We start from the raw sequence: 24,594 nt of genomic DNA, 5'->3' as shown, positions 1-24,594 counted from the left end.
TTTGTTTCATTTTCCTACATTTGTGCACTTTCACAGACAGTTAATAAACCACCATTATTACATATTTAAACCCGAAGAAACACTAAATAGACAAAATAAAACAAATCACACAACTTCACTCCTCGCGTTCCCGCCAAAAACTCAGAAGATCGTGTCGTGTATGAGGCAGCATAGATTATACACATAATAGGTACATAGACTATACACTTAATATATTTGAGACAATATTTGAGAGGCAGTGAGGCAGGATATTTAGTTTTGTATGGAAAATCTTTTAGTTTTGTTATTTAATGTTTTATTAAATACCAATAACATTTGTATGTGAAAAAAATACGATAATTCGAGCAGTGTAAGAGTTATCTGACATAATGCGTTAAATCTAATTAATTTACTCATAATAAAAGCTCAGCCGGTGTTAAATAATATTAAATTGTGACATTGTATTTCTCGTGTAATGGGAGAACGTAATTGGCGACCGTTTATTTACGGTGGATTAGCGTCCATAGTTGCAGAATTCGGTAAGCATGTTTAGAAAAATATAAAAAGAATTATAACCTCTTAATATGGATTAAATACCTTGACCAAATGATAGCACAATAATCATTAATTTCCACTTAGCTTTTCACAGTCCCTTTCATATGACCACTGGATAGTTTAAGAAATACAATTGAGACTGGTACCTTATAATTTTAATGTCTACTTTGAGATATGAAGATTGTCTCTTAGTTTTTTTACAAGATTGGCTATACTGCTTAGAAGTGTAAAGTGTTTTACTAATATATAATTAACACAAAGAGCAGGCTAGGCCAAGTCTGGCTAGTACATATTAGTGTATAACCCAATCCTCTAAAATACAATACACATGTGCACTGCTAGAAATTATAAAACAAAATGGAATAAAGAATTGACAATCGTTAATTTATTTCTAGGCACATTCCCTATCGATACAACCAAAACTCGTCTTCAAATCCAAGGACAGAAGATAGATCCTCGTCATGTTGAACTACGGTATACTGGGATGGTGGACTGCATCATCAAAACTTCCAAGCAAGAGGGTGTCAAGGCTTTATATTGTGGGTAAGTTTGAATAGAAACAATGGAAACCTTTATTTCTGAACATTGGACATGAATGGTGCTGCCCCCTGGGAAGTAGGGGTGAAGCTATTCTAAGTCAAAGACGACATGTTCAAATCTTAACCATTTATAGAGAAAAGTTTTGCTTACTGTTTGAATCTTAGGTTAGTTGCATGATTAAATAGTTCACTCGATATCTTACCTATCAAATTATCTTATAACTTTTAATTTATATGTTTGAATAATTTTAATTATAAATATATTTTTTTTCATTTAGTTGTAATTGGAAGATTGTCTCCAAGTTGTATTTATCAAAAATCCACTGTTATGATGTAAATGTTTTTATATTGATAAAGTTCAGTCATAACAAGTAATGATAACAGATTTGTTATCAGCAGACAATGAATATTTTATACACATATTTATGTTGTAACATCTTTGTAATCTTGTAACCTTCTTGTGGCAGTAAGGACTATCTATTATCGACACATGGGTTATAAAGCTTATCAATAAAAAGAGCTGCTTGTTGAAATCTGACCTTTGCATAGAGAAATATTGTTTGCTATACTGAATAAGAAACTTTTAGTGTCAAGAATGGGCTTGTACCACTGTTTCTGATGCACAGTGAACTATAAAAATAAATATTGACACAAAACGGTACCATATGCTGATTTGCAATCAATGTTAGTTAAAAACATACAGGGGTCCCAAGTTAAGAATTTCTACATTGCATGATTGCTAGAAACACACCTTCAAGACAAGGATTTGTACACCCAGATCCTAAACACCAAATCATTTTACCAAAGAAACGGACTTCAACTGGGTTTTCTCAGTGCCGACAATAGATATTTAGTCATCGGATTTGGCAATGACTATGGGGTTATATTTTTTTATTGCCCTTGTAGGTAGACGAGTTACGGCCCCCTGATGGTGGGTTGTGACGGTCGCTCACGGACGTCAGCAATACCAGGGGCAGAGCCAACTTGCTGTCTACCACTAAATACTCTCTGCAAGCCTCGTTTGAAGAAGGGCATGTCATAGCGCGCGTAAAAAGAAAACACGTGCTTTTCAAGCGACATTGTGTCCTACAATACGATTTCCTAGTAAACGCTTTCTTCTCATTGGCCCTATGCCAAAGTTATTGTTGGACCTAAATACTTGTTTAGATTTCACTGTGAAATAGAACAATTACAAGTTTTTTTTTTTTCCGTATTGGCAGACGAGCATACGGCCCACCTGATGGTGAGTGGTTACCGTCGCTCATGGACGTCAGCAATGCCAGGGGCAGAGCCAAGCCGCTGTCTACCGCTTAATGCTCTCCACAAGCCTCGTTTGAAGAAGGATTTGTCATAGCACTCGGGAAACACCGTGGAGGGGAGCTCATTCCATAGTCGGATGGTACGTGCCAAAAAAGATCTCTGGAAACGCACTGTGGATGAACGCAGTGGCTCCAGGTAGTATAGATTAACTCTACTCCGGTGACGAGCGGTGCGATGGTAAAAGCGAGATGTCGGTATCATCTCAAACAATTCCTCAGAGCACTCCCCATGGAACATACGATTCGATATATGATCTCGATATTGTGCGTTCAGATCTATTATGACGGTTATAAAACTCGTTTGTATTGGATATGCTCTTTAACAAACAGCGATGCATTTCTTTCGGGCAGAATTAGTAACAACTTGTATGGAGCACCGGGCATTTCAATATTGTAATAATTGTTATGTTATAATTACTTATTGTAAAAATGAATATTTAAAAAAAACTAATATTTAAAATAAAAAAATAAAAATCTAATATTCCAAAAAAAAAAAGACATGCCCGCTGACTTTCTTGCCAATTCTTCTCAGGACGGAGGCTAATTCTTGTGAATTGGCGGTAGTTCTTTTGACGTTCAACAAGTATGTACTTTCATTTATGTTGAATAAAACTTTTTTGATTTGATTTGATTTGATAAGTCTAATCTTAGTCAATTTATGTAGAGCCTGAGGTATGCGCTCTGAGGAATTGTTCGAGATGATACCGTCATCTCGTTTTTACCATCGCACCGCCCACCACCGGAGTAGATTTGGGATGGGCGACGGTAACCACTCACCATCAGGTGGACCGTGTGATCGTCTGCCTACAAGGGCAGTAAAAACAAAAAAAAAGCCGAATAAAATTGATTACTTCATTAGTAATGTTATACGAACAGCATTTGGCCGGCGGTGCTGCGACAAGCGACGTATGGCACGATTAAGTTTGGTACCTACTATACGCTGAAGAACGCGCTCGCCAAGAGACGAGCGGACGGTGGAACGAAGGAGCACCTCCCTACGAACACTTTCTGTGCTGCCTTTGCGGGTGGACTGTCCAGTGCTATTGCCAACCCTACCGACGTACTAAAAGTGCGGATGCAGGTAGGCCTCGGACACATCGTAGATTACCCAAACCTAACTTACTAATTTATCTTATAATGTTATTTCTCACCATCGTCTAGCAAGCAGTATTTCCCATATTTTTAACTGCCAAAACAGTTCTGATTGTTTCTGCTGCGAGGCAAACAATGCACGTTATTGCCAGAGTTCTGAAGTCTTTGAAAACTAAGAATACAACTCAACGTTTTATTGTCCCTCATTGTGACTTCAATGGGTCCCGGTAACTGGTCGTCATTAGGTAGATCGCGAGGTCTCGTCACATTTTACGTTCATTAAAATACAAATGTTATTTTATGTGGTAATGTTGAGACGGAGTGAAGTGGTTACAAGTGGTGTTGTCGCGCAGATGGGTGAGGAGAAGCGCAACCTGGTGCGTTGCTTCCTGGACATATACCGCACGGAGGGTCGCGGCGGGCTGTGGCGCGGCGTGGGGCCCACGTCGCAGCGCGCCGCCGTCATCGCGGCCGTGGAGCTGCCCGTGTACGACGCCGCCAAGCGCCGCCTGCTGGGCCCGCTCGGAGACTCGCCGCCCAACCACCTGCTGTCCAGCCTGCTCGCCTCGCTGGGCAGCGCCGTGGCCAGCACGCCGCTAGACGTCTTGCGGGTACATACCACTAGGGCCATCCGACACACTACTCACATAAAACTTTATATTTTTAATACACTTTTATTAGCTTCAGACGTCTATGTATGTTAATATGTAACGGAATCTCTGAACATGATTTTGACCCCCTTCAAAACGGCGAATTAACTCGAAATTTGGTATACTTAATAAGGATCGACGACAATTCAATATTAAAAAAAATTTGTAAAAATTGAAATTGAACTAAAAAATGAAAAATAAATATTAGTTTAAAAAAACTTAAAAAATACACTTTTATAGAAAATCCAACTAAAAAATAGAATATTTTATGAACAGATAAGAGTAGAAGGGTTATTTTGATAATATTCTGAAAGGCCTCCCACGCTTTTTTTTTGTTTTTTTTAGTTTTTTGTTAGCTACTAATAGCTAACTATTATTAGCTATTTGTTAGTCTTTTATAGTATTATTTATTTTATTTATAAACATTTTCTTTTGACTTGATTTAAATTTCTCTACAGACGCGGTTAATGAACCAAAGAAAAGTCTTAGATCACAAAATAAGGACAAATGAAATAATATACAAAGGAACCGTCGACTGTCTCCTGCAGGTGAGTCTAATGTAGTAATTTGTGTTGTTTTGCGGAAAGAAGTTCAACACTAAACTGTCTATATTGAAATCAGCTCTCTATATCTTTTTAGGAGTGCTTTAGATATAATTAGCGTACGGATATTGTACTGTATATAGTCGCATAAAGTATAGTGTTGTGTGGTGCAGACGGTGCGCAGCGAGGGTGCGCGCGCGCTGTACAAGGGGTTCGTGCCGACGTGGCTGCGGATGGGGCCCTGGAACATCATATTCTTCATTACGTACGAGCAACTCAAGCAGCTCTACTAGGACTCCGCACGCAGCCGCGCTGCTGTCCGCGCACTCGTGCGACGAAACGATAAGGTGAGATGATATCTTGGCTTGTTCAATCTTCGGCGACACTGTCTTGCCGCCATTACACAAATTTTGTCACATAAATATAAAAAAATAATGGATTCTAGATGTCTAGACGCAAGTCATTACCTGAGCCCCCAGTAATCCGTGTCCCACAGTCCTGATGCCGGGGCTCCCGCGGCGGACACCACACGCGGCTGCTCACACAGTTGAGTCTACTAGTGAGCAACACGGCGCGAGATTACTTCTAGTCTACGGGAGGTGGGCGTGGCTCGGTACCCACAGGCAGCACAGTGACGTCACTGTGCACGTGTGCTGGCAGGCGCGGTAGTCAGATATGCATTGTGATACTAACTAGGTTATTTAGCTTAATGAATGTATTGATATATATATCAATAGATTTTTAGCAGAAAAATATGTAAAAGGGCTGAGTTAATTGAGTAGTGGCACCAGTTAGTAAGCGAACCGTTCGGGCACACTGGCACCACCAGTGTTGTCCTTATTTACTGAGCCGTAAGGTTCATAACTAGACGTTAGGTTTTACAAAAAGCGTGTATATTGTAATAGTAGCTGAATGAATAGGTCGCTTCGAATATTTGAAATCATTTCCCAAATAAATGCTTTTATTATTTTTGTTAAGGGTAAGCTAAAATGTATTCACATTGAAGTATGAATAAGATCGAATGTCGTGTGATCGGTTGTCATCTGAGAATGAATTCAATCAAGTAGTGAGTGTACTGTGTTTACTGCGAGTTTTTAAACGTTCTCGATAGCGTAAGAGTTAATTCGAATTTGTTTGCAGTTGGAACAGCGCCCCTAGCGGCAAACATAGGGAAATGTTCCAATTGCATACATATCTGAGTAAACTTTTACGCTATCGAGGACGTTAAAAAGCTTGCACTAGGCATACTGCAGTGTCGGTGCGGCCCCTCGCCAGCAGTCGCGGCGGGCACTAACCTGACTGTATATATATGTATTGTTTTTAATGTTATGTGTTATCTATAAATATATGTGTTACAACACTTATTACTTGTTTTCATATTTTAGTGAATACTTAGTGTATGTACCCATTATATACCCACTTTAGAAAGGAGTGTTTTTCGATTTAATTGTAGTAGATCAGTCAATGCTGATGATTGTGTCCCGGGGCGGCTCCGGGAAGCAGACGTGGGACCGCCGGTCACCCTCACTATTACATACCTACTTTATATTGGTGTAAACGAAATTCTTAGAGCTGTGCCGTGGCCCGTGGACATCACCACGCGAACATGCGCTCCTAGCCAAAGTTACAGACGGATCCTTTCGCGATCCTTGAATGTGGGAATTTTTTTATTTTTTGTAAAATAAACCTTGAGTTGACGACACAGACCTCTTTTGATGGGAAACGGTTGCTTTTCGTCATTAAATCGGTACATTTCTCTAATCAAAGAGAATATTACACAAACCTAGCAATGTTACGTCTATCACAATTGACACGTGCAATCAGATCGTACTGAACTTTATCAAAGTAAAACAAATGTGTTTTTATTTACACAATGAATCAAAATATAATAGATTGTGATGCCGAGCGTGACGTATGTGAGTGTAAGAGAGGCTCCACCCTCGCGATACTCCGGGAGGTTCAGGTGGTTTATGAAAAACGACTGGCCCGGATCGAAGAGGCCGGGGCCGGGAATAAGACGCAGGTCAGTTTGAGACTCGCGCCATTAAACCAATAAATTTAAGTAGAAAAAACCGGGACATAAAACTTGGGAAAGGTCACAACATCATTTGAACAACAGGTTTCTTCATTTGAACCTTGGCTGAACTGGCAGTCCACCTGACTTGTAAACAGTCGACGTTACTCTAAACACGTCATTACGTATTCTCCCGATCCATTAAGGGTGCTTTTAGGTACTATAAGCACCGGTCACCGTCCGCGCTGAACCCGTCGCTTGCAACGAAAGGCTCGACAAGTAAATCAACCCACAGACAGCCCACTGAGTTTCTCACCGAATCTTCTCAGTGGGTCGCGTTTCCGATCCGGTGGTAGACTCTGCGAAGGACGGCTCTTGGGAGTCTACATACTACATACCTTTTCGATCTAATCAAGCTAAAGTCCTGCTAACGCAAGTGTGATGCGTTTAGATGCAAGTAGCCGTCCTGAAGTCGTGGGTGAGCGACCTCCTCGCTCAGAACACGTTGCTCGTGCAGGCTGTAGAGGATCTGGAGACGGAGGCCACTTCCAAACTCTTGTATGAACGTCGGAAACACGTTGAAGTAAGGTTTCCTTTTTTTTTATTAATTAGCTGGCTGTCACTCATTGGGAATGTTTTTTTTTATGTTATTGAGGCAAGACTTCTGCGTATTTTATACAGTTGCAGTGTTTTCGTAATAAGACCGCTCAGTCGTCAGTCTGTTTGAAACTTAAGACGCTTTTTCTAGGCAATGGCTAAAGGCATCAAGTTGAAAAAAATTCGACACATTCCGTTAGGTCCGCGTTATTGCGGTAGTCCGAGTGAGCCATAACATTTTGTCACTCAAGACCTGTACTTAGGACCTTTCCCTTTGATCACAAAATCACAGAAAATGGTAAAGTCTGAAAGTATAAGTAAAGGGAATTATCTGAAAATAGTGTCCTTAGAAAATAGTATTTTTATGATTTTCGACTCGCCGAATAGAACCTGCCTTGTTAAGCAATTCGCAAGTCGACCTTCATCTCGAAAATGTATGGGAAATAATTTATTTCGGCCTCAAACTGATAGCTGTAGGTATTTCTAAGATAAAAATGAATAATTATTTGTAATAAATGAAAAATCTATATTTCTACTATTCTTATTCTGTAAATTGCGTATTTAAATTATTTAACGAAAAATTATAATTTTTGTTATTTTTAAGTGTTGTTAACATTAGACTATTTATATTCATACCAGTCAGTTTTGTTTTTAATTCGATACAAGAGGCTCGAATCTTCAGGAAATTTACACGAAAATCTATATTTTGTAGTGTTTCACTGGTATATACATCGATTATTCAGATTTTACTTTCTAAAAAAAACGCGTAACATCCTGTTCCTTTATCTATACCTACTATAATATATTTATCTACAGTGGTTTTTACGGATGTTCCGTTATAACTACTGAACCATGCATCCGATTGACTTGAAACTTGGTATCCATATAGAAAATACATGTACTTAATGGATAGGCTAATATTTATATGAGTGTTGGACTCCCTACACCAGTTGCGGAGACGTTAATGATGAGAATCTTTGTGGGGGTGAGAAATAATAATGTTAATTTTAAATGCTCAGCGAAGCGGACGGGTACAACTAGTCGTGTAATGAAACCTGCAAAATTATAATGCGTATTTACTGGTGGTAGGACTTGTATATATATATAAAAATAAATACTTAGCTATATGTGTTCAATGTCCGTGGATTGGATTCACTTTACACACGAGTGCAGTGCTCCGCATAAGGAGGCGAGTATTGAGGAGTGTTCTCGCACCAGATAGTTTCGGAGCTGCAGTGCGAGAGAGCCGCCCTGAGACGCCGGCTGGCTCGCAAGGAGTCGGACGTGCGCGGGCTGGTGGAGGTGCTGCGCCGACTCCGCGAGTTCGACCACTGCACGCTGGACGGCATACATTTCTTCGAAGTCACGGAATCAGACATATTCGGGACAATGGAGTGGTTCGTGTATATTGATACTCGTACTTTACCATAGTTTACCATAGAGTGGGTTGTCATCGTCAGAAATAAATACTTCTCTCGCAAAATCCCCGGAATATAGAATGTTTTAAATCGAATTTCATCAATAGTTCAGTGATTTAACACCGACGACAAAAGTAGCTTACCTATATATATAAAAAAAAAAAGATTAATTATTTAAAATAGGGATATTAATCTAGGCAATGTCATTCTAAGTATGTAGGAAACACGAAAGCAGCTTGTTCAAAACAGTTCGGATTGATTATATTTATATTTCTTAAATCATCTTAAGTTTGTCTCAAGAATGTATCAAGAAGCATTCTACTTGCGGGGGACAATAGCGTCAAAACATAAATAACCTGTCCGCTTGAAGGCAGGACTATCAACGCAGCCGCAGTTTCATAACTGTCATCACGGTGTCTGTCGGATCCTGTAGCTTAGTATAGGGGGTCGCGTCGCTGGGGAGCCCGTCTGCTTATATTATCTAATGATAAGTACTCAGTAATAAAATAGCGAGTATTTACGAGTCATCGACATATTGTTACTACTTACCTATACCGTAAATTTAAAAAATCTATACGCACAAATAGTGTTTAATTATGATGAAATACTATCATCATCATCATCATCACCCCACAGTCGTCACTACTGGGCATAGGTCTCTCCCAATCCACACCTCTGAGCCCGGTCTACGGCTCTCCCCAACCACTTCTTGCCGGTCACCGTTCTGAGGTCATCGCACCACCTAGCCAGAGAGCATATTATTATACATTTATAATATAATAATACTTTATTGCGTCTACATATAATTTATTTATGATTTTTGGTAGAACTTATTACTTTAACGTCTTAGTATAATAAAATTGTATGAATTATATTTATAAATTACGTATTGATTAGGCCTCAAAATCAACTTGACCAAGGCGATTATAAAACAGACGAATCGAGAAAAGTAACCAGAAGAATGAAAGGGAAACATTACAGACTCTAATTACGTTTATAAAATTTGTACGGCTTTTTTAATTGGTTTTGTTTTTTTTATTCGTTTTTGTGATCTTTATTTTATAAATTTTTACTTTATTTCCCTTTGTCTTTTATTATCTGGTATGTCTTGTAGCACCCATTACACGTATAATGTCAGTTTTTGAATGTTGTGGCATTCATTACTTATAATATAATTGAATCAATCTTACGGAAGATTTATAATATTGTTTCCTGAAAAAAAAATTTTTATTTTGTCTACAAAAACATACGGCTCAGCGATGGTGAGTGACCATCATCGTTCATGGACATCAGCAATTAAGCTGCGTCTACTAGAGATAATGCTTCTCAAAATTCGGTAGAAGAACGATATTTAACTGTGGCTAACACCGTGGAACCCTCCACCAGTTCATTCAAGAACCGTATGGCGACAACGATCTCTGGAAGCGCACTCTGAAATACTGAAGCGGTTTCAGGCAGTAGAGGAGACTCTGGTCCAGTCGCAGGGGCTGCGAGTCCGAAACTGGGTCATCTCAAACATTTTCTCAGAATACTCATGAGGCATCGTAATCCTTATAAATTGCAATGGACTTAATCAGTCCATACTAATCTTTTTGCGGTCAATTCTCCTAGCACACTAAATGGTATCCGCTACGTAATCACTACGTAGAATAACCTGACTCGTTCAGATGGGAATTTGTTGACGGACTGCTAAAACTATTTTTCCACGCAAACTGATCTACTTCGACCACGGGCCACACCAATTTGGTTCGACTGTAACGTCTTCTCAACTCAGTTTCGTAACATAATTAGATGGAAAGTATGTGCCGGTATTAACATGATTATTGCCTGATGGCATGTACATTTTACAAGACATTTAAGCATTTAAGAGCAGGCAAGGTCATATTATTAGTTAATGAGGTGAAACGTAATGTTGAGAGATGTAATACATAAACGAGATGTAACGTTCTGTGCTGATGTATAACAATACGTTGGTACCCAATAAATAAAATAAAATAAAACGAGTGACAGCCAGTAATACATTCGGAATAGTAATTATTATCTATAAAAAGTAATAATCAAACAGCGTTACAAGAAACAACCGTCTTGTAACAATGCGACGGACTTGAAAGGTTCGAACGAGCGTCTGCAGAATGAAGTTTTTGCAAAAGAGAGGTTAGTTATTATAGTTTTTAGTGCAATTAGTTGATTAGTAAATACGTTAATTAATCTATTCGGCTTTATTAGGGGCTCGGACGGAAGAGCAGGATGCTGAGACAGATTATCATTGACATAAATTAGCAGGCAAATTTACTAACCTAGGTGCTTGGAGCTAATGCTTATTGTTCAAAGGGAAAGGCGTGGTTCCTCTGAAGGGTTAGACTAGATGAAGGTGTATCAGGTGGGACCGAGCATTGGCCCATGCAAACTTGCAACGCGCCCAACACAACGCTGAAATGAAGCGTTGGTTGATATCACAAATGTTGCACTTTATAATGGGGATTTCCGCAATTCGCTTAAGAATCAACACACTATGTGCATGCCACATGTGTTTGCCATGATTCCTAGCTTATCTTATACATTTTCTTCCAAATACAAGAAATTAATGGACGTTTCAGATTACCTATTATATTTAATTGATTTCACAATAACTTTGCTTTTAATATTTTGCGTATAAAATCGTTGCGTCTGCCAGCGCTGAATGACAGTAATTAAGATCAGTACGAATTTCGTTAATACAATATGGAGCCGTGGGAAAAGCTATTTGGTTTAAGCGACATTTCGCTTAATACGTGACATTTATGTTTGAAAATAAAGCTCCGTTTTATTTTACTAGCGGTACTAGCGGCCCGCTCCGGCTCCGCTCGGGTCTTTAACAAAAATTTCAACGACGTTGTTTTATTTTTTAAAGTAAAAGAACACTTATTGCGGCATAACTATAATAGTTAGACATATGCTGTCACGACACTTTTTGTAAATAATAATGTGTTATACAAAGTCGTAGTACATTATTTTATTCTATCATCAATAGTTTTCGCAGGGCACGCGATGTAAAGAATATTTTAGGTATGTTTTTTACACCTTGGGTTACATTATTGGAGTTTTACTAAGGATGCCTAATTCTTTTCAAAAAAGATTATAGCCTATGTCACTCGGGAATAGTGTAGCTTCCAAACAGTGAAATAATTTTTCAAATCGGTTCAGTAGTTTCGGAGCCTATTCAATACAAACAAACAAACAAATCTTTCCTCTTTATAATATTAGTATAGATTAGTATCAACAATTCGATGCTTTTAATTGAAGTTCAATTAAGTTTACCCAATTCAATCTGAAGAAGTTTTATTGTTATCATATCTTTTCCAAATTTTAACTTTAAATGAGTTTCTTGTAAAGTTGTAAAAATCCTCCTGTCGCTTAAACCAAATAGCCTTTCATCCCTCGATATGTTATGTAGAGAGATCCAGAAGCTGAACAAAGATATACAGCAGTGCGAAGAGAAGATCTCGAATCTCAGGAACGAGCTCTCCGTCAGCCAGTACCGCGTGCCGTTAGTATCGGGCCTTGCACCAACGCACGTACTCGTTGTTACTGGTAGTCGGGTGCATTCTGGACCCACGCAGGCGGTACCACCAATTTACCTATTTCTCAGGGAAACGATCGTGTTGCTTAAAAGGTCGGACCGGCCGTTATACTAGAGATTTGGACTGGATATGTCCCAAGATCATCCGTCTATGCAATAAATATAAAGAAAAGGTTTATTCTTTATCTCACTTTAACTAATAAACAGTGGTTTTAACCGTAAACAGCGACCACGTCCTTGCCAATTGTAAATACTAGGCAATTGAAAATATTTCTTATAAATGACTTCCCGACAAAACAAAAAATATTCGGCGTTATTTCCGTTTCCAATTGTCTAATCGGAGATTTCTCGAAGAAGGTACACATGATAGCTATGAGCTGCAAGTCGTCGTGGCCTAAAGGATATGACGTCCGGTTGTAGCGATGCATCGGTGTTCGAATCCCGCCGGCGGTAGGACCTCTTGCGAGTTCGCACGGGTAGGTATTACTACCCTGCCTATTTCAGCAGTGAAGCAGTAATGCGTTTCGGTTTGAAGGGAAAGGGTGGGGCAAAAAGTGGGTTGCAGACAAAGGTTTTAAGCTAAGGTTGGAGTCAACACTCCGAGTAAGTTAGCTACTATTGTTTTAGTCCAGCTGAATCATGATCATGAAGTTTCTATGATTATTGTTTTTCATTTATATAGAGAATACCTTTTGTTGTCTGTTAGCGTAAACGATAAAATATACATATTTTATATATTCGTTGCTTTTTAGGGAAATACCGAAAAAAGACGCTGAAGTGATGGCGCAGATGTGTTACATCGGAACTGATGTACGTGGTTCATGGTATTTATGGTTGTACTATCGTAATATGATTAATTGGTATACGCATTGGTCCATTAAACTGTTAATTTTAACATAGAAAAATTGTTGTACAATACTTAGACATCATTGAATACTATTACGTATTTTTTTTTAAAAATAATGTCTCTTTTACGATTTTTCTCACTTGTTTTTATTTAATTTGTAAGTAGCCAAAACCGCGTATTTTAAGTATAACAAAAGGGTTAATGTATTTAAAATGTACGGTTTTGTAAACGGTTCTAGTGTGGTGACAATGAGCCAGTTAGAGATTTAACAGTGCTCGAAGTCGAGGGGACAATTAAATACCAAGATCACATTAAGAAAATTGAAGAGGATTTGAAGGTATCATTGATCTTTATCAAAACCATCTTTATTACTTGAATCTCGCTAAGCAGATGGCTCAAACGCAGCTGTTGCCTTCTAGCTAACAAAATAGATTAGTTCTTTACAAACATTATCAAATTCTTTTATCTTCTTTCTCGCAAACACTTTTTTATGTCTTACGAAACCAACACAGAGCAGCAGCATCAAGTTCCTGTCTCTTCGTAATGAAAACATTTTGCTGAGTAAGGAAGTCGACGAGGCTAGAAAGCTGTGTTTCGCACTGGAAGACAAGTGCCAGGTCTTCAAGTCTAACTCGCAGTTCAAAGATGACCTGATCAGGGAACTGAGGAGGCAGCTAAAACATTCCAAAGAAAAGGTAGATATTGCCTCCTTCTTCTTGTAGATTTATTCAAGTTAAATCGTTGCAACTATCACAGCCTGTCTTAACCGAAGTCCAGAGTGCTGCGCTGATCAATCAAGGACTTTGATGAAAACTTTTCTTAGTACATGTGTAGCAGCGCGAGGGTCCTGGCGCAGACTAATATGGTATTAAGCTGATCGCCATGGTTGTCTGCGAACACCGTTAGCGCCCGATTGCCAAGAAAAAGAAACGCGTGTAATTATTACTTTTTTATATTAAGCCTTTCAAAAATAACTTATCGTTTAAAATTTAAATTTCAGCTAAGAACAGTAACGGAAATGTGTAAAATTGATTGTCACGCCATTACTGGAGATAAAGACTTCGATATGTTTCTTTATGATTCAACCGCGTGCGTTCGCAAGCAGCCTAGTCGTCATGGCCATGACGTCAGCAAGGCGCGCCGCATCACTGACGTCATTACGCCACCTTGCGACGGCTTGGATCTGAGTCGACAGTCATTTTCGAATTGCACCAGTCCAAGACTGATGGACTCCGATGACGATATGTTGTGTAGGGAAGACTGACTATTGTTCTGTTGATTATATGAATAAAGTTTAACTATTTGAGATTTGATTGTTTTTTTTTGCCTTCAAAATGCCAGAGAAAACAGTCGATCACTCGGTAACCATAACAGTTCTATTCGATAGACAGTTAGAGTGGATATAAGATTAATCATGAGTAATGTGTCTTAGGGCTGCGGATACACCATGAAGTCCTTTCCCCGGTTGATTATAGAACATAAAAATCTGATTTTGCCAGCTGTGGTGGTATTTATAAGCGACATAGAACAAAGCAAAGAAGGGTTGCTAAATTCAAGTTGTATCTATTTGATTACAGTTTTCTGGAGAATATATATTAGCGTAGAGGTACAGTAAATATTGAGTAGGTGTTACTGAAAAATGAAAAAAGTAAAACATTTTATAAATAGTCATAATTTGAGTCATGATTTGAAATAAAATAATATTTAACAAATTTTTTGCCACAGAACTGAGACGAGCCGACAGAATCCTGGAAATTACAAAGGTCTTGAGATCTTTCGAGGTTCAAGCTTTTGTCATATTTTGATTTTATTAATTCTTTTAAAGATAGTATTTGACAGATGCCTGAATCTCGCTAACGACATTATCAAGAAGGGTTTACATATATACAAGTTCCGAAATGTAGGGGAGACCGGGGCAAGATGAAGTTCGGGGCAGGACGGGAAATAAGCTTTTGTCCATGAATGGTAATCGTGTTCGGACCGGTAACGGCGCCATTTGCACGAAATTCAGACTGCGCAAGTGCGTCCGAGCAAAGCGAACGTATTGGATATCGTTTTTGCGTTGTATAGGAAAAAAACTGATTTTGCAAGTGTTTTTATCCGGTTTTTGGTTAAGAAACTGATGTGCAGACATGTAAGTACTTGAATTAATATAATGTTTTAATCCTCAGCGTGTTGTAGTACTATAACACTTTAAATTCAGATTAGATGTTTGCGCCGGTAAGATTTAAGATTAGAATTGCTTCAACTTATTTGGATACATGTGGGTCGGGGCACAATGATCGGGGCATAACGGAATACTATCCCGTTTTGCCCCTTCCTTGTGGTTTAAATAATTTCTTCTGTGTACCCACTTACCTATCTATAGTATTGCAACCTGGTTAAGCAAGCGTCCATAGGCTACGGTAACCGCTTTCCATCAGGCGAACTGTAAGCTTCTTTGCTGACTTAGTGGTATAAAAAAAGTATAAGTACATATTGTTGTAACTTCTACATAAGCAAGATATATCGTTGCTTTTCTCACAAAGTTTTTTTCTCAGATACAATGGTTGGGAACTATAAACGAAAAACAGATCGTGGCAAATGGGACCCTGAAGTTCTGGGTCTTATGGGTTCTTAATAACAGGATGGGGCTTCCTCGAGCCTCTGCTACATATGATGTTCCACCGCCGTGTAAGAAAAGCTCGTGATACTGTGGATGACGACACTGATTCCGGTAACTACTAAGTATGCAGGAAGCACGGTTAACTGGAAAATAGCTTCGTGTAATAGCTTATCAGTTGGGTCAGCGAAATCATATAGATAGCCCACTTAATGAAGAAACCGACATGGCAGGAGAAGATTGACGTAAAAAACGAATACACAAAGTTGGAAATAAGAAGATAAACAGAACTGAAAACAATCATCAAGCTAAGACTCGCCAAAAAAATCGAATCGGAATATAGTTCATCTTAATTGGAGGACGGTGACTGGGCCGGCATCTATTGTGGTTACTTATACTAAGAGTCAACCGAGGGTTGGGCTATCTGCAGTATTTGCCATGGTTGGGCACACGATTCCTGTGCCGAAGTAGATGAAGAAGACGACGAGGCACACATTTGTGAACGCTGTCTGCCCGATTAAAATACGTACTCCTTTTGCCCCGTACCATTTCCCATCTTACCCCGTCCATGGGGCAAGACGGGAAATTCGCCACATTATCGTTAATCATTATTTGTCAAAAAACTTCTGTGATTTTGCTTGATAAAATTATTAATTTTAAGAAACAAATGTATAAGTGTTACTTATTTTCTTAAAGAATTTAATTAAAGAGTATAATTGCCTTTGTACAGCGAGTTTTGTCTTAGCTATCTCATCTTGCCCCGGTCTCCCCTAACATTCATCTCATTCCCGATCCTGCAGAAAGAATGGAAAGCAGTCGACGTCGCCCCAAACACGTCATTTCGGATCCTCCCGATCCACTAACGGTGCTTTTAGGTACCTCAAGCACCGGTCACCGTTCTTGTCGAACCCGTCGCTTGCGACGAAGGGCTCGATGAGTAAATTAACCCTCAGACACAGCCCACTGAGTTTCTCGCCGGATCTTCTCAGTGGGTCGCGTTTCCGATCCGGTGGTAGATTCTGCGAAGCACGGCTCTTGCTAGGGTTCGTGTTAGCAACGTCGTCAGATTTGAGCCCCATGAGCTCACCTACTAGTTAAGGTTCCGCTGATATAGCCTCTCAAGGCTATCAGCATAGATAGGAAAAAATAATAACATTCTGTCTACCGAGTATTTTCATCCGCTCGGTGGAACATCTTCCCATGTCGTTGCTCCCAAAATCTCTACAACATCTTCAAATAATATAATAAAATCTTGGAGTTCAATATAATAATTGCAGGTCGTCAACATGAATCTCTCTCGTATGCGTTGCTGCTTCGCGGAGTCTGAATGAGTCTTAGTATAAGTGGTATAGTCGATTACAAAGTGCTAACGAATTCCGCGCTAGACATTTTTATGTAGGTACTGCTAGTTGTTACTCGCGGCTTCGCTTGCGTCGTCAAGGAAAAGTTTCAGTTAATATTTCATAATAAAAGTTCCGTGTGGCGTATGTCAATCACCTAAAACGAAAACATAAAAAAAATATGTCATTTCCTCGATTCGTGCCGTTGTAAAAGAAGGACAAACCAACAAACAAATACACCGTCACCTTTATAATATTAGTATGGATTAGTGTAGATAATGTGGATTACCTACGAATGTAGTTCAAGTTACAACAGATAACCACGTGTTTCTTTCACAAAGTCTTAAAATACAAATTTTAAGTGATAGAAGATACAAGGTCTTTTGAAAAAAGCATGAATGTAAGTATTAGGTATAAGCATAAAAATAATTTTTTGGACCAATGTGTACGAAGAAGTATTTTGCTAATATTCTTTTCATTTTAGGATACACTGTCAAATTCCATTGGACCAGAAAAGATTAGTGACTCAGATCGCAATTTTGATACTGGATCGGATATATTGGTAATTGAAAAAGTGCGTCACTTTGTTTTTACTTATTATTCCCACATCTAATTTTTTTATCGTAGTCGACAGAAAAAAGTCGATAAACATCGTTCAAGGCACCGGCCTCTTTACGAGTTCATACAGTTCGCTTTCGATTATAGAATTACAATGGCAACTGTTTGTTATCAACTGATATGAGCTGGTTTGCAACTAGTATATCACTAAAGTATACACTATAAATTGTAATATGTGTAGTTAAAAGTCATGACGTCCATTAAAAGGGGAGATAGCATGAATTCAGACAATGAGAATGAATGAATTCGCTTTACACAGAATTAGAAATCTATAAACTATTCCATTAACAGAATGTAATACAATAAATATGAAACCAAATTTTGCAGGTGGATCCAGCTCTCGTGGTCATTTCAGATGTTTCACTAAAACAAACTGAGGAAAATCTTTGCGATTGCTTCCAAGAGCCAGAAATGATAAAGAAAGTTGAAATAAAGGCGTCGAGTTCTGAACTAATTCTGTAAGTTAGTAACTTATTTGTAGAGTAAATATTTGATTATTATATTTTTAATTTTGCGCAATTTCTTATTTCACTAACAACGGGAGCATTAGCATCACGCTTCAGAGCAATTAAAAAATCTTAATTCGATTTTCAATATAATGAAGAATACTGTTTTTTTACTGTTACGACTGATAGAACTAACATAATATTGTAGGATCTGTCTTTTTATTAATTTTTTTTTTTTTTTTATTGCCTTTGTAGGCGGACGGGCATACGGCCCACCTGATGGTGAGTGGTTACCGTCGCCCATGGACTTCAGCAATGCCAGGGGCAGAGCCAAGCCGCTGCCTACCGCTTAATACTCTCCATAAGCCTCGTTTGAAGAAGGACATGTCATAGCGCTCGGGAAACACCGTGGAGGGGAGCTCATTCCATAGCCGGATGGTACGTGGCAAAAAAGATCTCTGGAAACGCACTGTGGATGACCGCAGTGGCTCCAGGTAGTATGGATGAACTCTACTCCGGTGGCGGGCGGTGCGATGGTAAAAACGAGATGCTGGTATCATCTCGAACAATTCCTCAGAGCACTCCCCATGGAACATACGGTACAAAATACAGAGGGAACCGAAGTCCCTCCGCAGACCCAGAGGCTCCAAACGATCCGAGAGAATGGGATTATCGACAATCCGAACGGCCCTCCTCTGTATGGAGTCAAATGGAAGAAGCTGGTATTTGGGAGCCCCGGCCCAGAGATGGGAGCAGTACTCCACGCGAGGCCGGACTTGTGCTTTATAAAGCGTGTCCAGGCGTTGTCCAGGCGTGAAGTACCGCTTCGCTCTGTTGAGGACTCCCAGCATTTTGGACGCCAACTTGGCTTTGCCTTCCAAATGACTCCGAAACTGGACATCGCTCGAAATGTCGACCCCAAGTATCCCAATACTCTCGGAAGGTTGCAGGGATACTCCTTGGAATTGCGGCGCCATGACAAAGGGGTCCTTCTTCGCAGTGAACGCGCAAACTTGTGTCTTTAACGGGTTGAATTGAACCAAGTTCAATTCACCCCATTCGGAGACTCGCCCCAGAGAGTTCTCCACTTCAGACACAAGTTTTGATCGTCTCTCTTGCACCACGCTCCGAGAGAGACTCTGATGGCCGATATATCGCGCATCCCCCGTGCTATCATCTGCATAGCAATGCATGCCATCAATAGACAGCATGTCATTGATATACAGGATGAAAAGCGTGGGGGAGAGCACCGAACCTTGTGGAACGCCAGCGTTAATGGTCATGGAATCAGAACAGTCACCGTCTACAACGACCGTGATGCTCCGCCCATCCAAAAAGCTAGCGATCCACTTGCAGAGACCCTCGGGGATTCCGTAAGATGGTAACTTCGATAGAAGTGCCCTATGCCAGACCCTGTCGAAGGCCTTCGCGATATCAAGGCTCACAGCAAGAGCCTCGCCCTTGCTCTCCAAGGCTTCAGCCCACCTGTGAGTAAGGTATACAAGAAGATCGCCAGCTGAGCGACCGTGACGGAAACCGTACTGTCGGTCACTGATCAGCTGGCGATCTTCAAGATACTTCAGGAGTTGTGTATTTATAATTCGCTCCATCACCTTGGAAAGCAAGGAAGTTATCGCGATAGGCCTGTAGCTCGATGGGTCCGACCGGTCACCCTTCTTGGGGATAGGGTGGATGTGGGCGGTCTTCCATGAAGACGGAACCCTGTTAGTGCAATAAGAGAGGCGATACAAACGCGTTAGCGCAGGTGTCAGCTCAGGGGCGCACGTTTTCAAAACCACTGCGGGGATGCCGTCTGGCACACTCGACTTATGGACGTCCAGGAGTCGGAGCTCCCGCCTGACTGCACACTGTGTGAAGCAGATATCCGGCAGGGAGCTATCACACCGGGGGATGTTCGGTGGTGTGGCACCCCCGTCGTCCACAGTCGAGTTCGAGGCGAAGAGTTTGACCAGAAGGTCAGCCTTCTCTTTCGCGCTGTGGGCCAGATTGTCATCGGATTTGCGCAGTGGTGGGAGACTAGACCTGCAGAAGTTTCCTTCTGCAGCTTTGGCGAGCGACCAAAAAGCACGGCTCCCGGAGGGATAGCTCTTCAATCGCTCGCCAACTCTATTATGTCGGTAGAAGAGCTCTGTCTGATCTTAAAGCAGCAAGTAGCCAAGTAGATCGAAGTAAACGATCACCCGTGAGCAGTTGAATGTCTCTGTTCTCTTTTGTTTTGTTTCCAGACACTACGAGTATTTGACTATGAGATTTTTATTCAGGAAGAATAAATTCCTCGTTTAAAATTAGGTCAATTTTATTTTCGTCATCGTCCTCTGTCTCATTGGTCCGTTGACACCAGAACGTGAGCGCTTCCCCACATCGAGATACGAAATCGAATGTTCGTGAATGTTCGAAAGTTAGAAACAATTAGGTGTTCCGATACGCTTGCTATTCCCATTTTAGTTTCATATTTTTACTATACACATTCATAACAAATTACACACATTAACCTTTAGTTTTATATTGACATCTTAAAAAAAAATCATATCTGGTAAAGTTGTGCCGCACATTGTATGCGCGTGTCAATTTCTGATGCGCGCCGGAATGTCGTTGGCCTAAAGGATAAAACGTTCGGTGCATTCATATGTAGGTAGCGATGCACCGGTGTTCGAATCCCGCAGGCAGGTACCAATTTTTCCAATGAAATACGTACTTAACAAATGTTCACAAATTCACAATTCACTTCCACGGTGAAGGAATAACATCGTGTAATAAAAATCATCCCCGCAAAATTATAATTTGCGTAATTACTGGAGGTTGGAGTTCTTGTGAATCCACGGGTAGATATCACCCCCTGCCCATTTCTGTCGTTTCGGACTGAAGGACGGGGCAGCCGTTATACTGTAAAAACGGAGACCTTAGAAGTCATTTCTCAAGGTGGGTGGCGGCATTTACGTTGTCGATCTCTATGGGCTCCGGTAGCTACTTAACACCAGGTAGGCCGTGAGATCGTCCACGCATCGAAGAAAAAACGTTCCGCAAACATTATAAGTCCTCGGAGACTTGATAAATCGTTCACTGTCTTCAAACGCTCTAGTTAGTGTGAGGTAAACAATGTGTCGAACAGGGATGAATGGATTATCGGATCGATCACTATAGCTACACTATATATTAATCGAAAAAATTTCAAATGGTTCCATATTTTCGTGACTGAGCCGGTGGTGCAGCAGTCGTGGGTTCGATTCCCACATTGAGCAAATATTGTGTGATGACCAAGTTTATTTGTCTGGGTGTTTATTATCTATATGTAAATATTTGAATGTATATAAAAATGTATGTCAGTTCCTTGGTACCCATAACACAGGGAATCCTGAATTGGGGCCGGATGAGCGTGCGTGATTTGTTCCCAGTTATTATTATTATTTCGTTGGGTTAAAGACCTCGTGACATATAATCGTCGCGCGGCGAACATAACCCAAACACGTTTTACGATTCCATCTATGTTTTAAAATAAACGTTCTGTTTTTCAGACGATGCGCACATCATGTTAAAAGTTTTCAGGTTAGTTTTGATTGTATTTTTACTGTCCTCAAATACTGAAGAGAGCTTAAGACCGCTCTTATCGGTAATGGTCACCAACGACCATGGACATTGCCAATGCCAGAGGTCTATTCTAGCTGATGTTTTTCCCTAAAAACTCATTGAAAATCTTGTTTGAAGAACGAATCTTATCGTAGTGTTGAAGATAGTTAATACCAGGGCCATGATGATCTCCGAAAATGCACAGGGAAGTGCGCAAGTGGCCTTTAGATATCTCTAGATATTATGGAATTTGCTCCGATCTGACTGCAGTCACCTAAAGCATTACCTTCGTGGTGCATCTACACAATTAGATAATTAGTAACCAGAGGTTCCTCTGAGATTGAGCGCTGCAAGTTCTCTATAAATTTATATCTTACATTAATTTAATTATCTGCCATCAATACTTCTATATACTATTGTACTGTATGCTCTAAACTTAAACGGATTCCATGAGTGTTTGCAGGTAAGGTCAATTGATGCGTTTGTCTGTGTACATACATGGTTCTAAATAGGTAAATTAGATTCAATTATATTTTTGTCAGGTTCATAAGTTCATTATCTGAAATTTGCTACATTAAGACCATCAAATACTGACATCACGTTAAGTTAAGTCTGTTAGGTTCTGTGATTTAAGTTTAATATTTGCCATATTTTCAGCAGTGTTATTTATTTATTTATTAAGTTGCACCAACAAAGTGATCATCGATACAAAACATTGAACAATTAACAAATGTTCATCGTAGATGTCACCTCAATTATAGGTACACTCGACAGTGCATTAACAACAAAAAAAAATATATTATAGAACTAAATAAAACAGTGTTAAATTATCTCGTATAGTTAGAAGATTCTTTGCCAAACTGTTACAATGGTTGTCGGGTCTGTTTGTGTATTTTCTGTCGTTGTTTACTTTTATCTGGCAGTGGCTATTTCCTAGCAGTTGTGATTTTCAACTGGTGGTTGTGTGGAATATCAGCCAGCGTGATATGGTGGTCTAAAATGCCATAGACAAGTATGTGAGAAGCAGTCCACCATTTTTTATGTCATTTTATAAAGATACGTCGTTATATTTACGTATGGATAGAGTTTCAGCCGCTGTCTCAATCCGGCGGACGTCTCGCCGGAAACCTTAGAAGTCGTTTCTTCTAATTTATTTAACACTTTTGTCGCTAATGATACTTCTATACAGGTGGTTCTTTTGAAATCTGCATATTGATAAATCGAGTTTGTAGTACGCAACGCAAGTCCGATGGGTATAATTGGCGATATTTAAAATCAGACTCTCTCAGTCAGTAACGCTATTGATTCACATATTTGTACGAGAATCAATGTGTTTAATACGGATTCTGTAGTTTAACTCTAAATTTTGAGATATCCTAAAAATAAAGTAATCAGCCAACCACCACCATAATATAATTTTTCTGCTGATGAATACAAATCCATCGACTTTTAGGCAATTACATGGTAGTTCGACCAAATCTGCTTATTTACCTATTAGTAGCCTGGACAAAATATGGTATGTCTAATAACCTCTTGTAGTTTAGCTGTACGGTGCGTCAAGCTGATAGTTCAAATGATTTTCTTCGAAACTTAACTACAAGATTTCTTAAATATGTCTGTAGCGCTTGAGGTTTCTTCTATCCGAGGATAGATATCGCTGCAGCCTCAAAGGAAACCGTAATTTAAATGTATCTAAATAGCCTCATCGAAATAAGCTATCTTCAAAGCGTATTTAATTCAAGTAGCGCTCTCAATGAATGAAAGAGGTGTACAAACAGTGTAGTAACTGAAATAAACCACTCCGTATAGCTACGGAACTATAAAGAATAGTCGAGTGGGGCAATGCTCTTCCTCAGAAATCTCTTTTCCTAAATTTAGGCGCGTGCAACCAGCGACCTGCCGCGGTGAATGCAGCGCGCACTGCGGGCGTCTGAGCACGTGCGACAAAGAGCCCAATGAAATTATGAAAACATTGTGTGTTAGCGTGTGTCTTGAAGTTTGCGTCAATTGCAGATCAATTTTATAAAAGTTTGTTTGTTGTTTTTTACTCTTAAAAATGATGTTCAATGGATTAATGATGTGTACGGATTCTGATACAAGTGATTTTACTAAAGTGAGTTCGGTTTTTTTTGTTGTTTTGCTAGGTGGGGTTTGATAGGTAGGATATTCATAATTTATCTACTAAATATTTTGTAAGCGATACATTAGTAGAAAACGTTAAAAAATGAACGCGACATACTATGCGGTGTAATCTGTATAAATTAATTTATTAAAATCCGAAATTTAGGCGTACTTAACAGTTTTTAGATCACCATGAATTGTCTACCATTTCGGTTTCGGCTTGCTATCTTCCAAATGCATGTACATAATACTCAGAATTTACAAAACATTATTGTATCAGTACATTCTACTACACCTAACTAATATTTCAAATTAAAATATCGAGTATGTTTAGTAAAAAAAACTGTTTTAATAGTAACACGAACTAAAGATAAGACTAATATTTTTACCCTGGTATTTCTAGTGATATTAGGTCATAGTAATAAATTGCTGTATTTTCATCGATCCTTTACACGTGTGCTAATTTTAGAAATAATTAGACGTCTTGAAATAGCTGAAAATTGCGTTGAAGGCTTCAAATAAATAAATATTTAGGCACACAGGTTCAGCGTTTTAATAAAATGTTGAGAGAAAAAAAGATTAAATTGGTTGTCTGCCTTTCGCGATGCAACAAAACTCACAGTCTTTTCTGTCACTGATGTGCTATCATAACAAGTATTTGTTTTTATCAATACATAATTGTTATTATAAATTACAATTCACTGAGTGAATGTTGTTAAAGTGAGATATTAACGTCGATTGAACTCTCCACAGCGTGAGGATCCATAATAT

At 39.4% G+C, this 24,594-nt stretch overlaps 2 protein-coding genes across 4 annotated transcripts in view; both read left to right on the top strand.

The window, feature by feature from the left end:
* Positions 1 to 173: 173 nt before the first annotated feature.
* Positions 174 to 6,040, top strand: Bmcp (uncoupling protein Bmcp mitochondrial). 3 transcript variants are annotated; one of them, XM_028183071.2, is made up of 7 exons: positions 174 to 518; positions 930 to 1,077; positions 3,269 to 3,473; positions 3,838 to 4,095; positions 4,593 to 4,682; positions 4,850 to 5,023; positions 5,173 to 6,040. In XM_028183071.2, the coding sequence occupies exons 1-6, from the start codon at positions 455 to 457 to the stop codon at positions 4,967 to 4,969; spliced, it is 885 nt and encodes a 294-aa protein (XP_028038872.2). In that variant the 5' UTR covers positions 174 to 454; the 3' UTR covers positions 4,970 to 5,023; positions 5,173 to 6,040. The 3 variants fall into 3 exon arrangements, with proteins under 3 accessions (XP_028038872.2, XP_089596551.1, XP_089596550.1); XM_089740425.1 differs by having other exon boundaries at positions 5,156 to 6,040; XM_089740424.1 differs by having other exon boundaries at positions 5,122 to 6,040.
* A 129-nt stretch (positions 6,041 to 6,169) lies between these two features.
* Positions 6,170 to 24,594, top strand: part of LOC114249488 (uncharacterized) — a 36,154-nt gene continuing 17,729 nt past the window's right edge. Inside the window, exons 1-8 of the mRNA XM_089740426.1 lie at positions 6,170 to 6,699; positions 7,142 to 7,273; positions 10,771 to 10,859; positions 12,139 to 12,231; positions 13,017 to 13,074; positions 17,538 to 17,627; positions 17,999 to 18,129; positions 21,651 to 21,681. Coding sequence (XP_089596552.1) covers positions 6,550 to 6,699; positions 7,142 to 7,273; positions 10,771 to 10,859; positions 12,139 to 12,231; positions 13,017 to 13,074; positions 17,538 to 17,627; positions 17,999 to 18,129; positions 21,651 to 21,681 — 774 coding nt within the window. The 5' untranslated portion in view covers positions 6,170 to 6,549. The remainder of the gene's footprint in view (positions 6,700 to 7,141; positions 7,274 to 10,770; positions 10,860 to 12,138; positions 12,232 to 13,016; positions 13,075 to 17,537; positions 17,628 to 17,998; positions 18,130 to 21,650; positions 21,682 to 24,594) is intronic.

Source organism: Bombyx mandarina, chromosome 04 (assembly GCF_030267445.1).
Source record: "Bombyx mandarina strain Sakado chromosome 04, ASM3026744v2".
In the NCBI taxonomy this organism is placed as follows: domain Eukaryota; kingdom Metazoa; phylum Arthropoda; class Insecta; order Lepidoptera; family Bombycidae; genus Bombyx; species Bombyx mandarina.
Note: the sequence above shows the minus strand (reverse complement) of the source record. Positions and strands in the feature narration are given on the sequence as shown.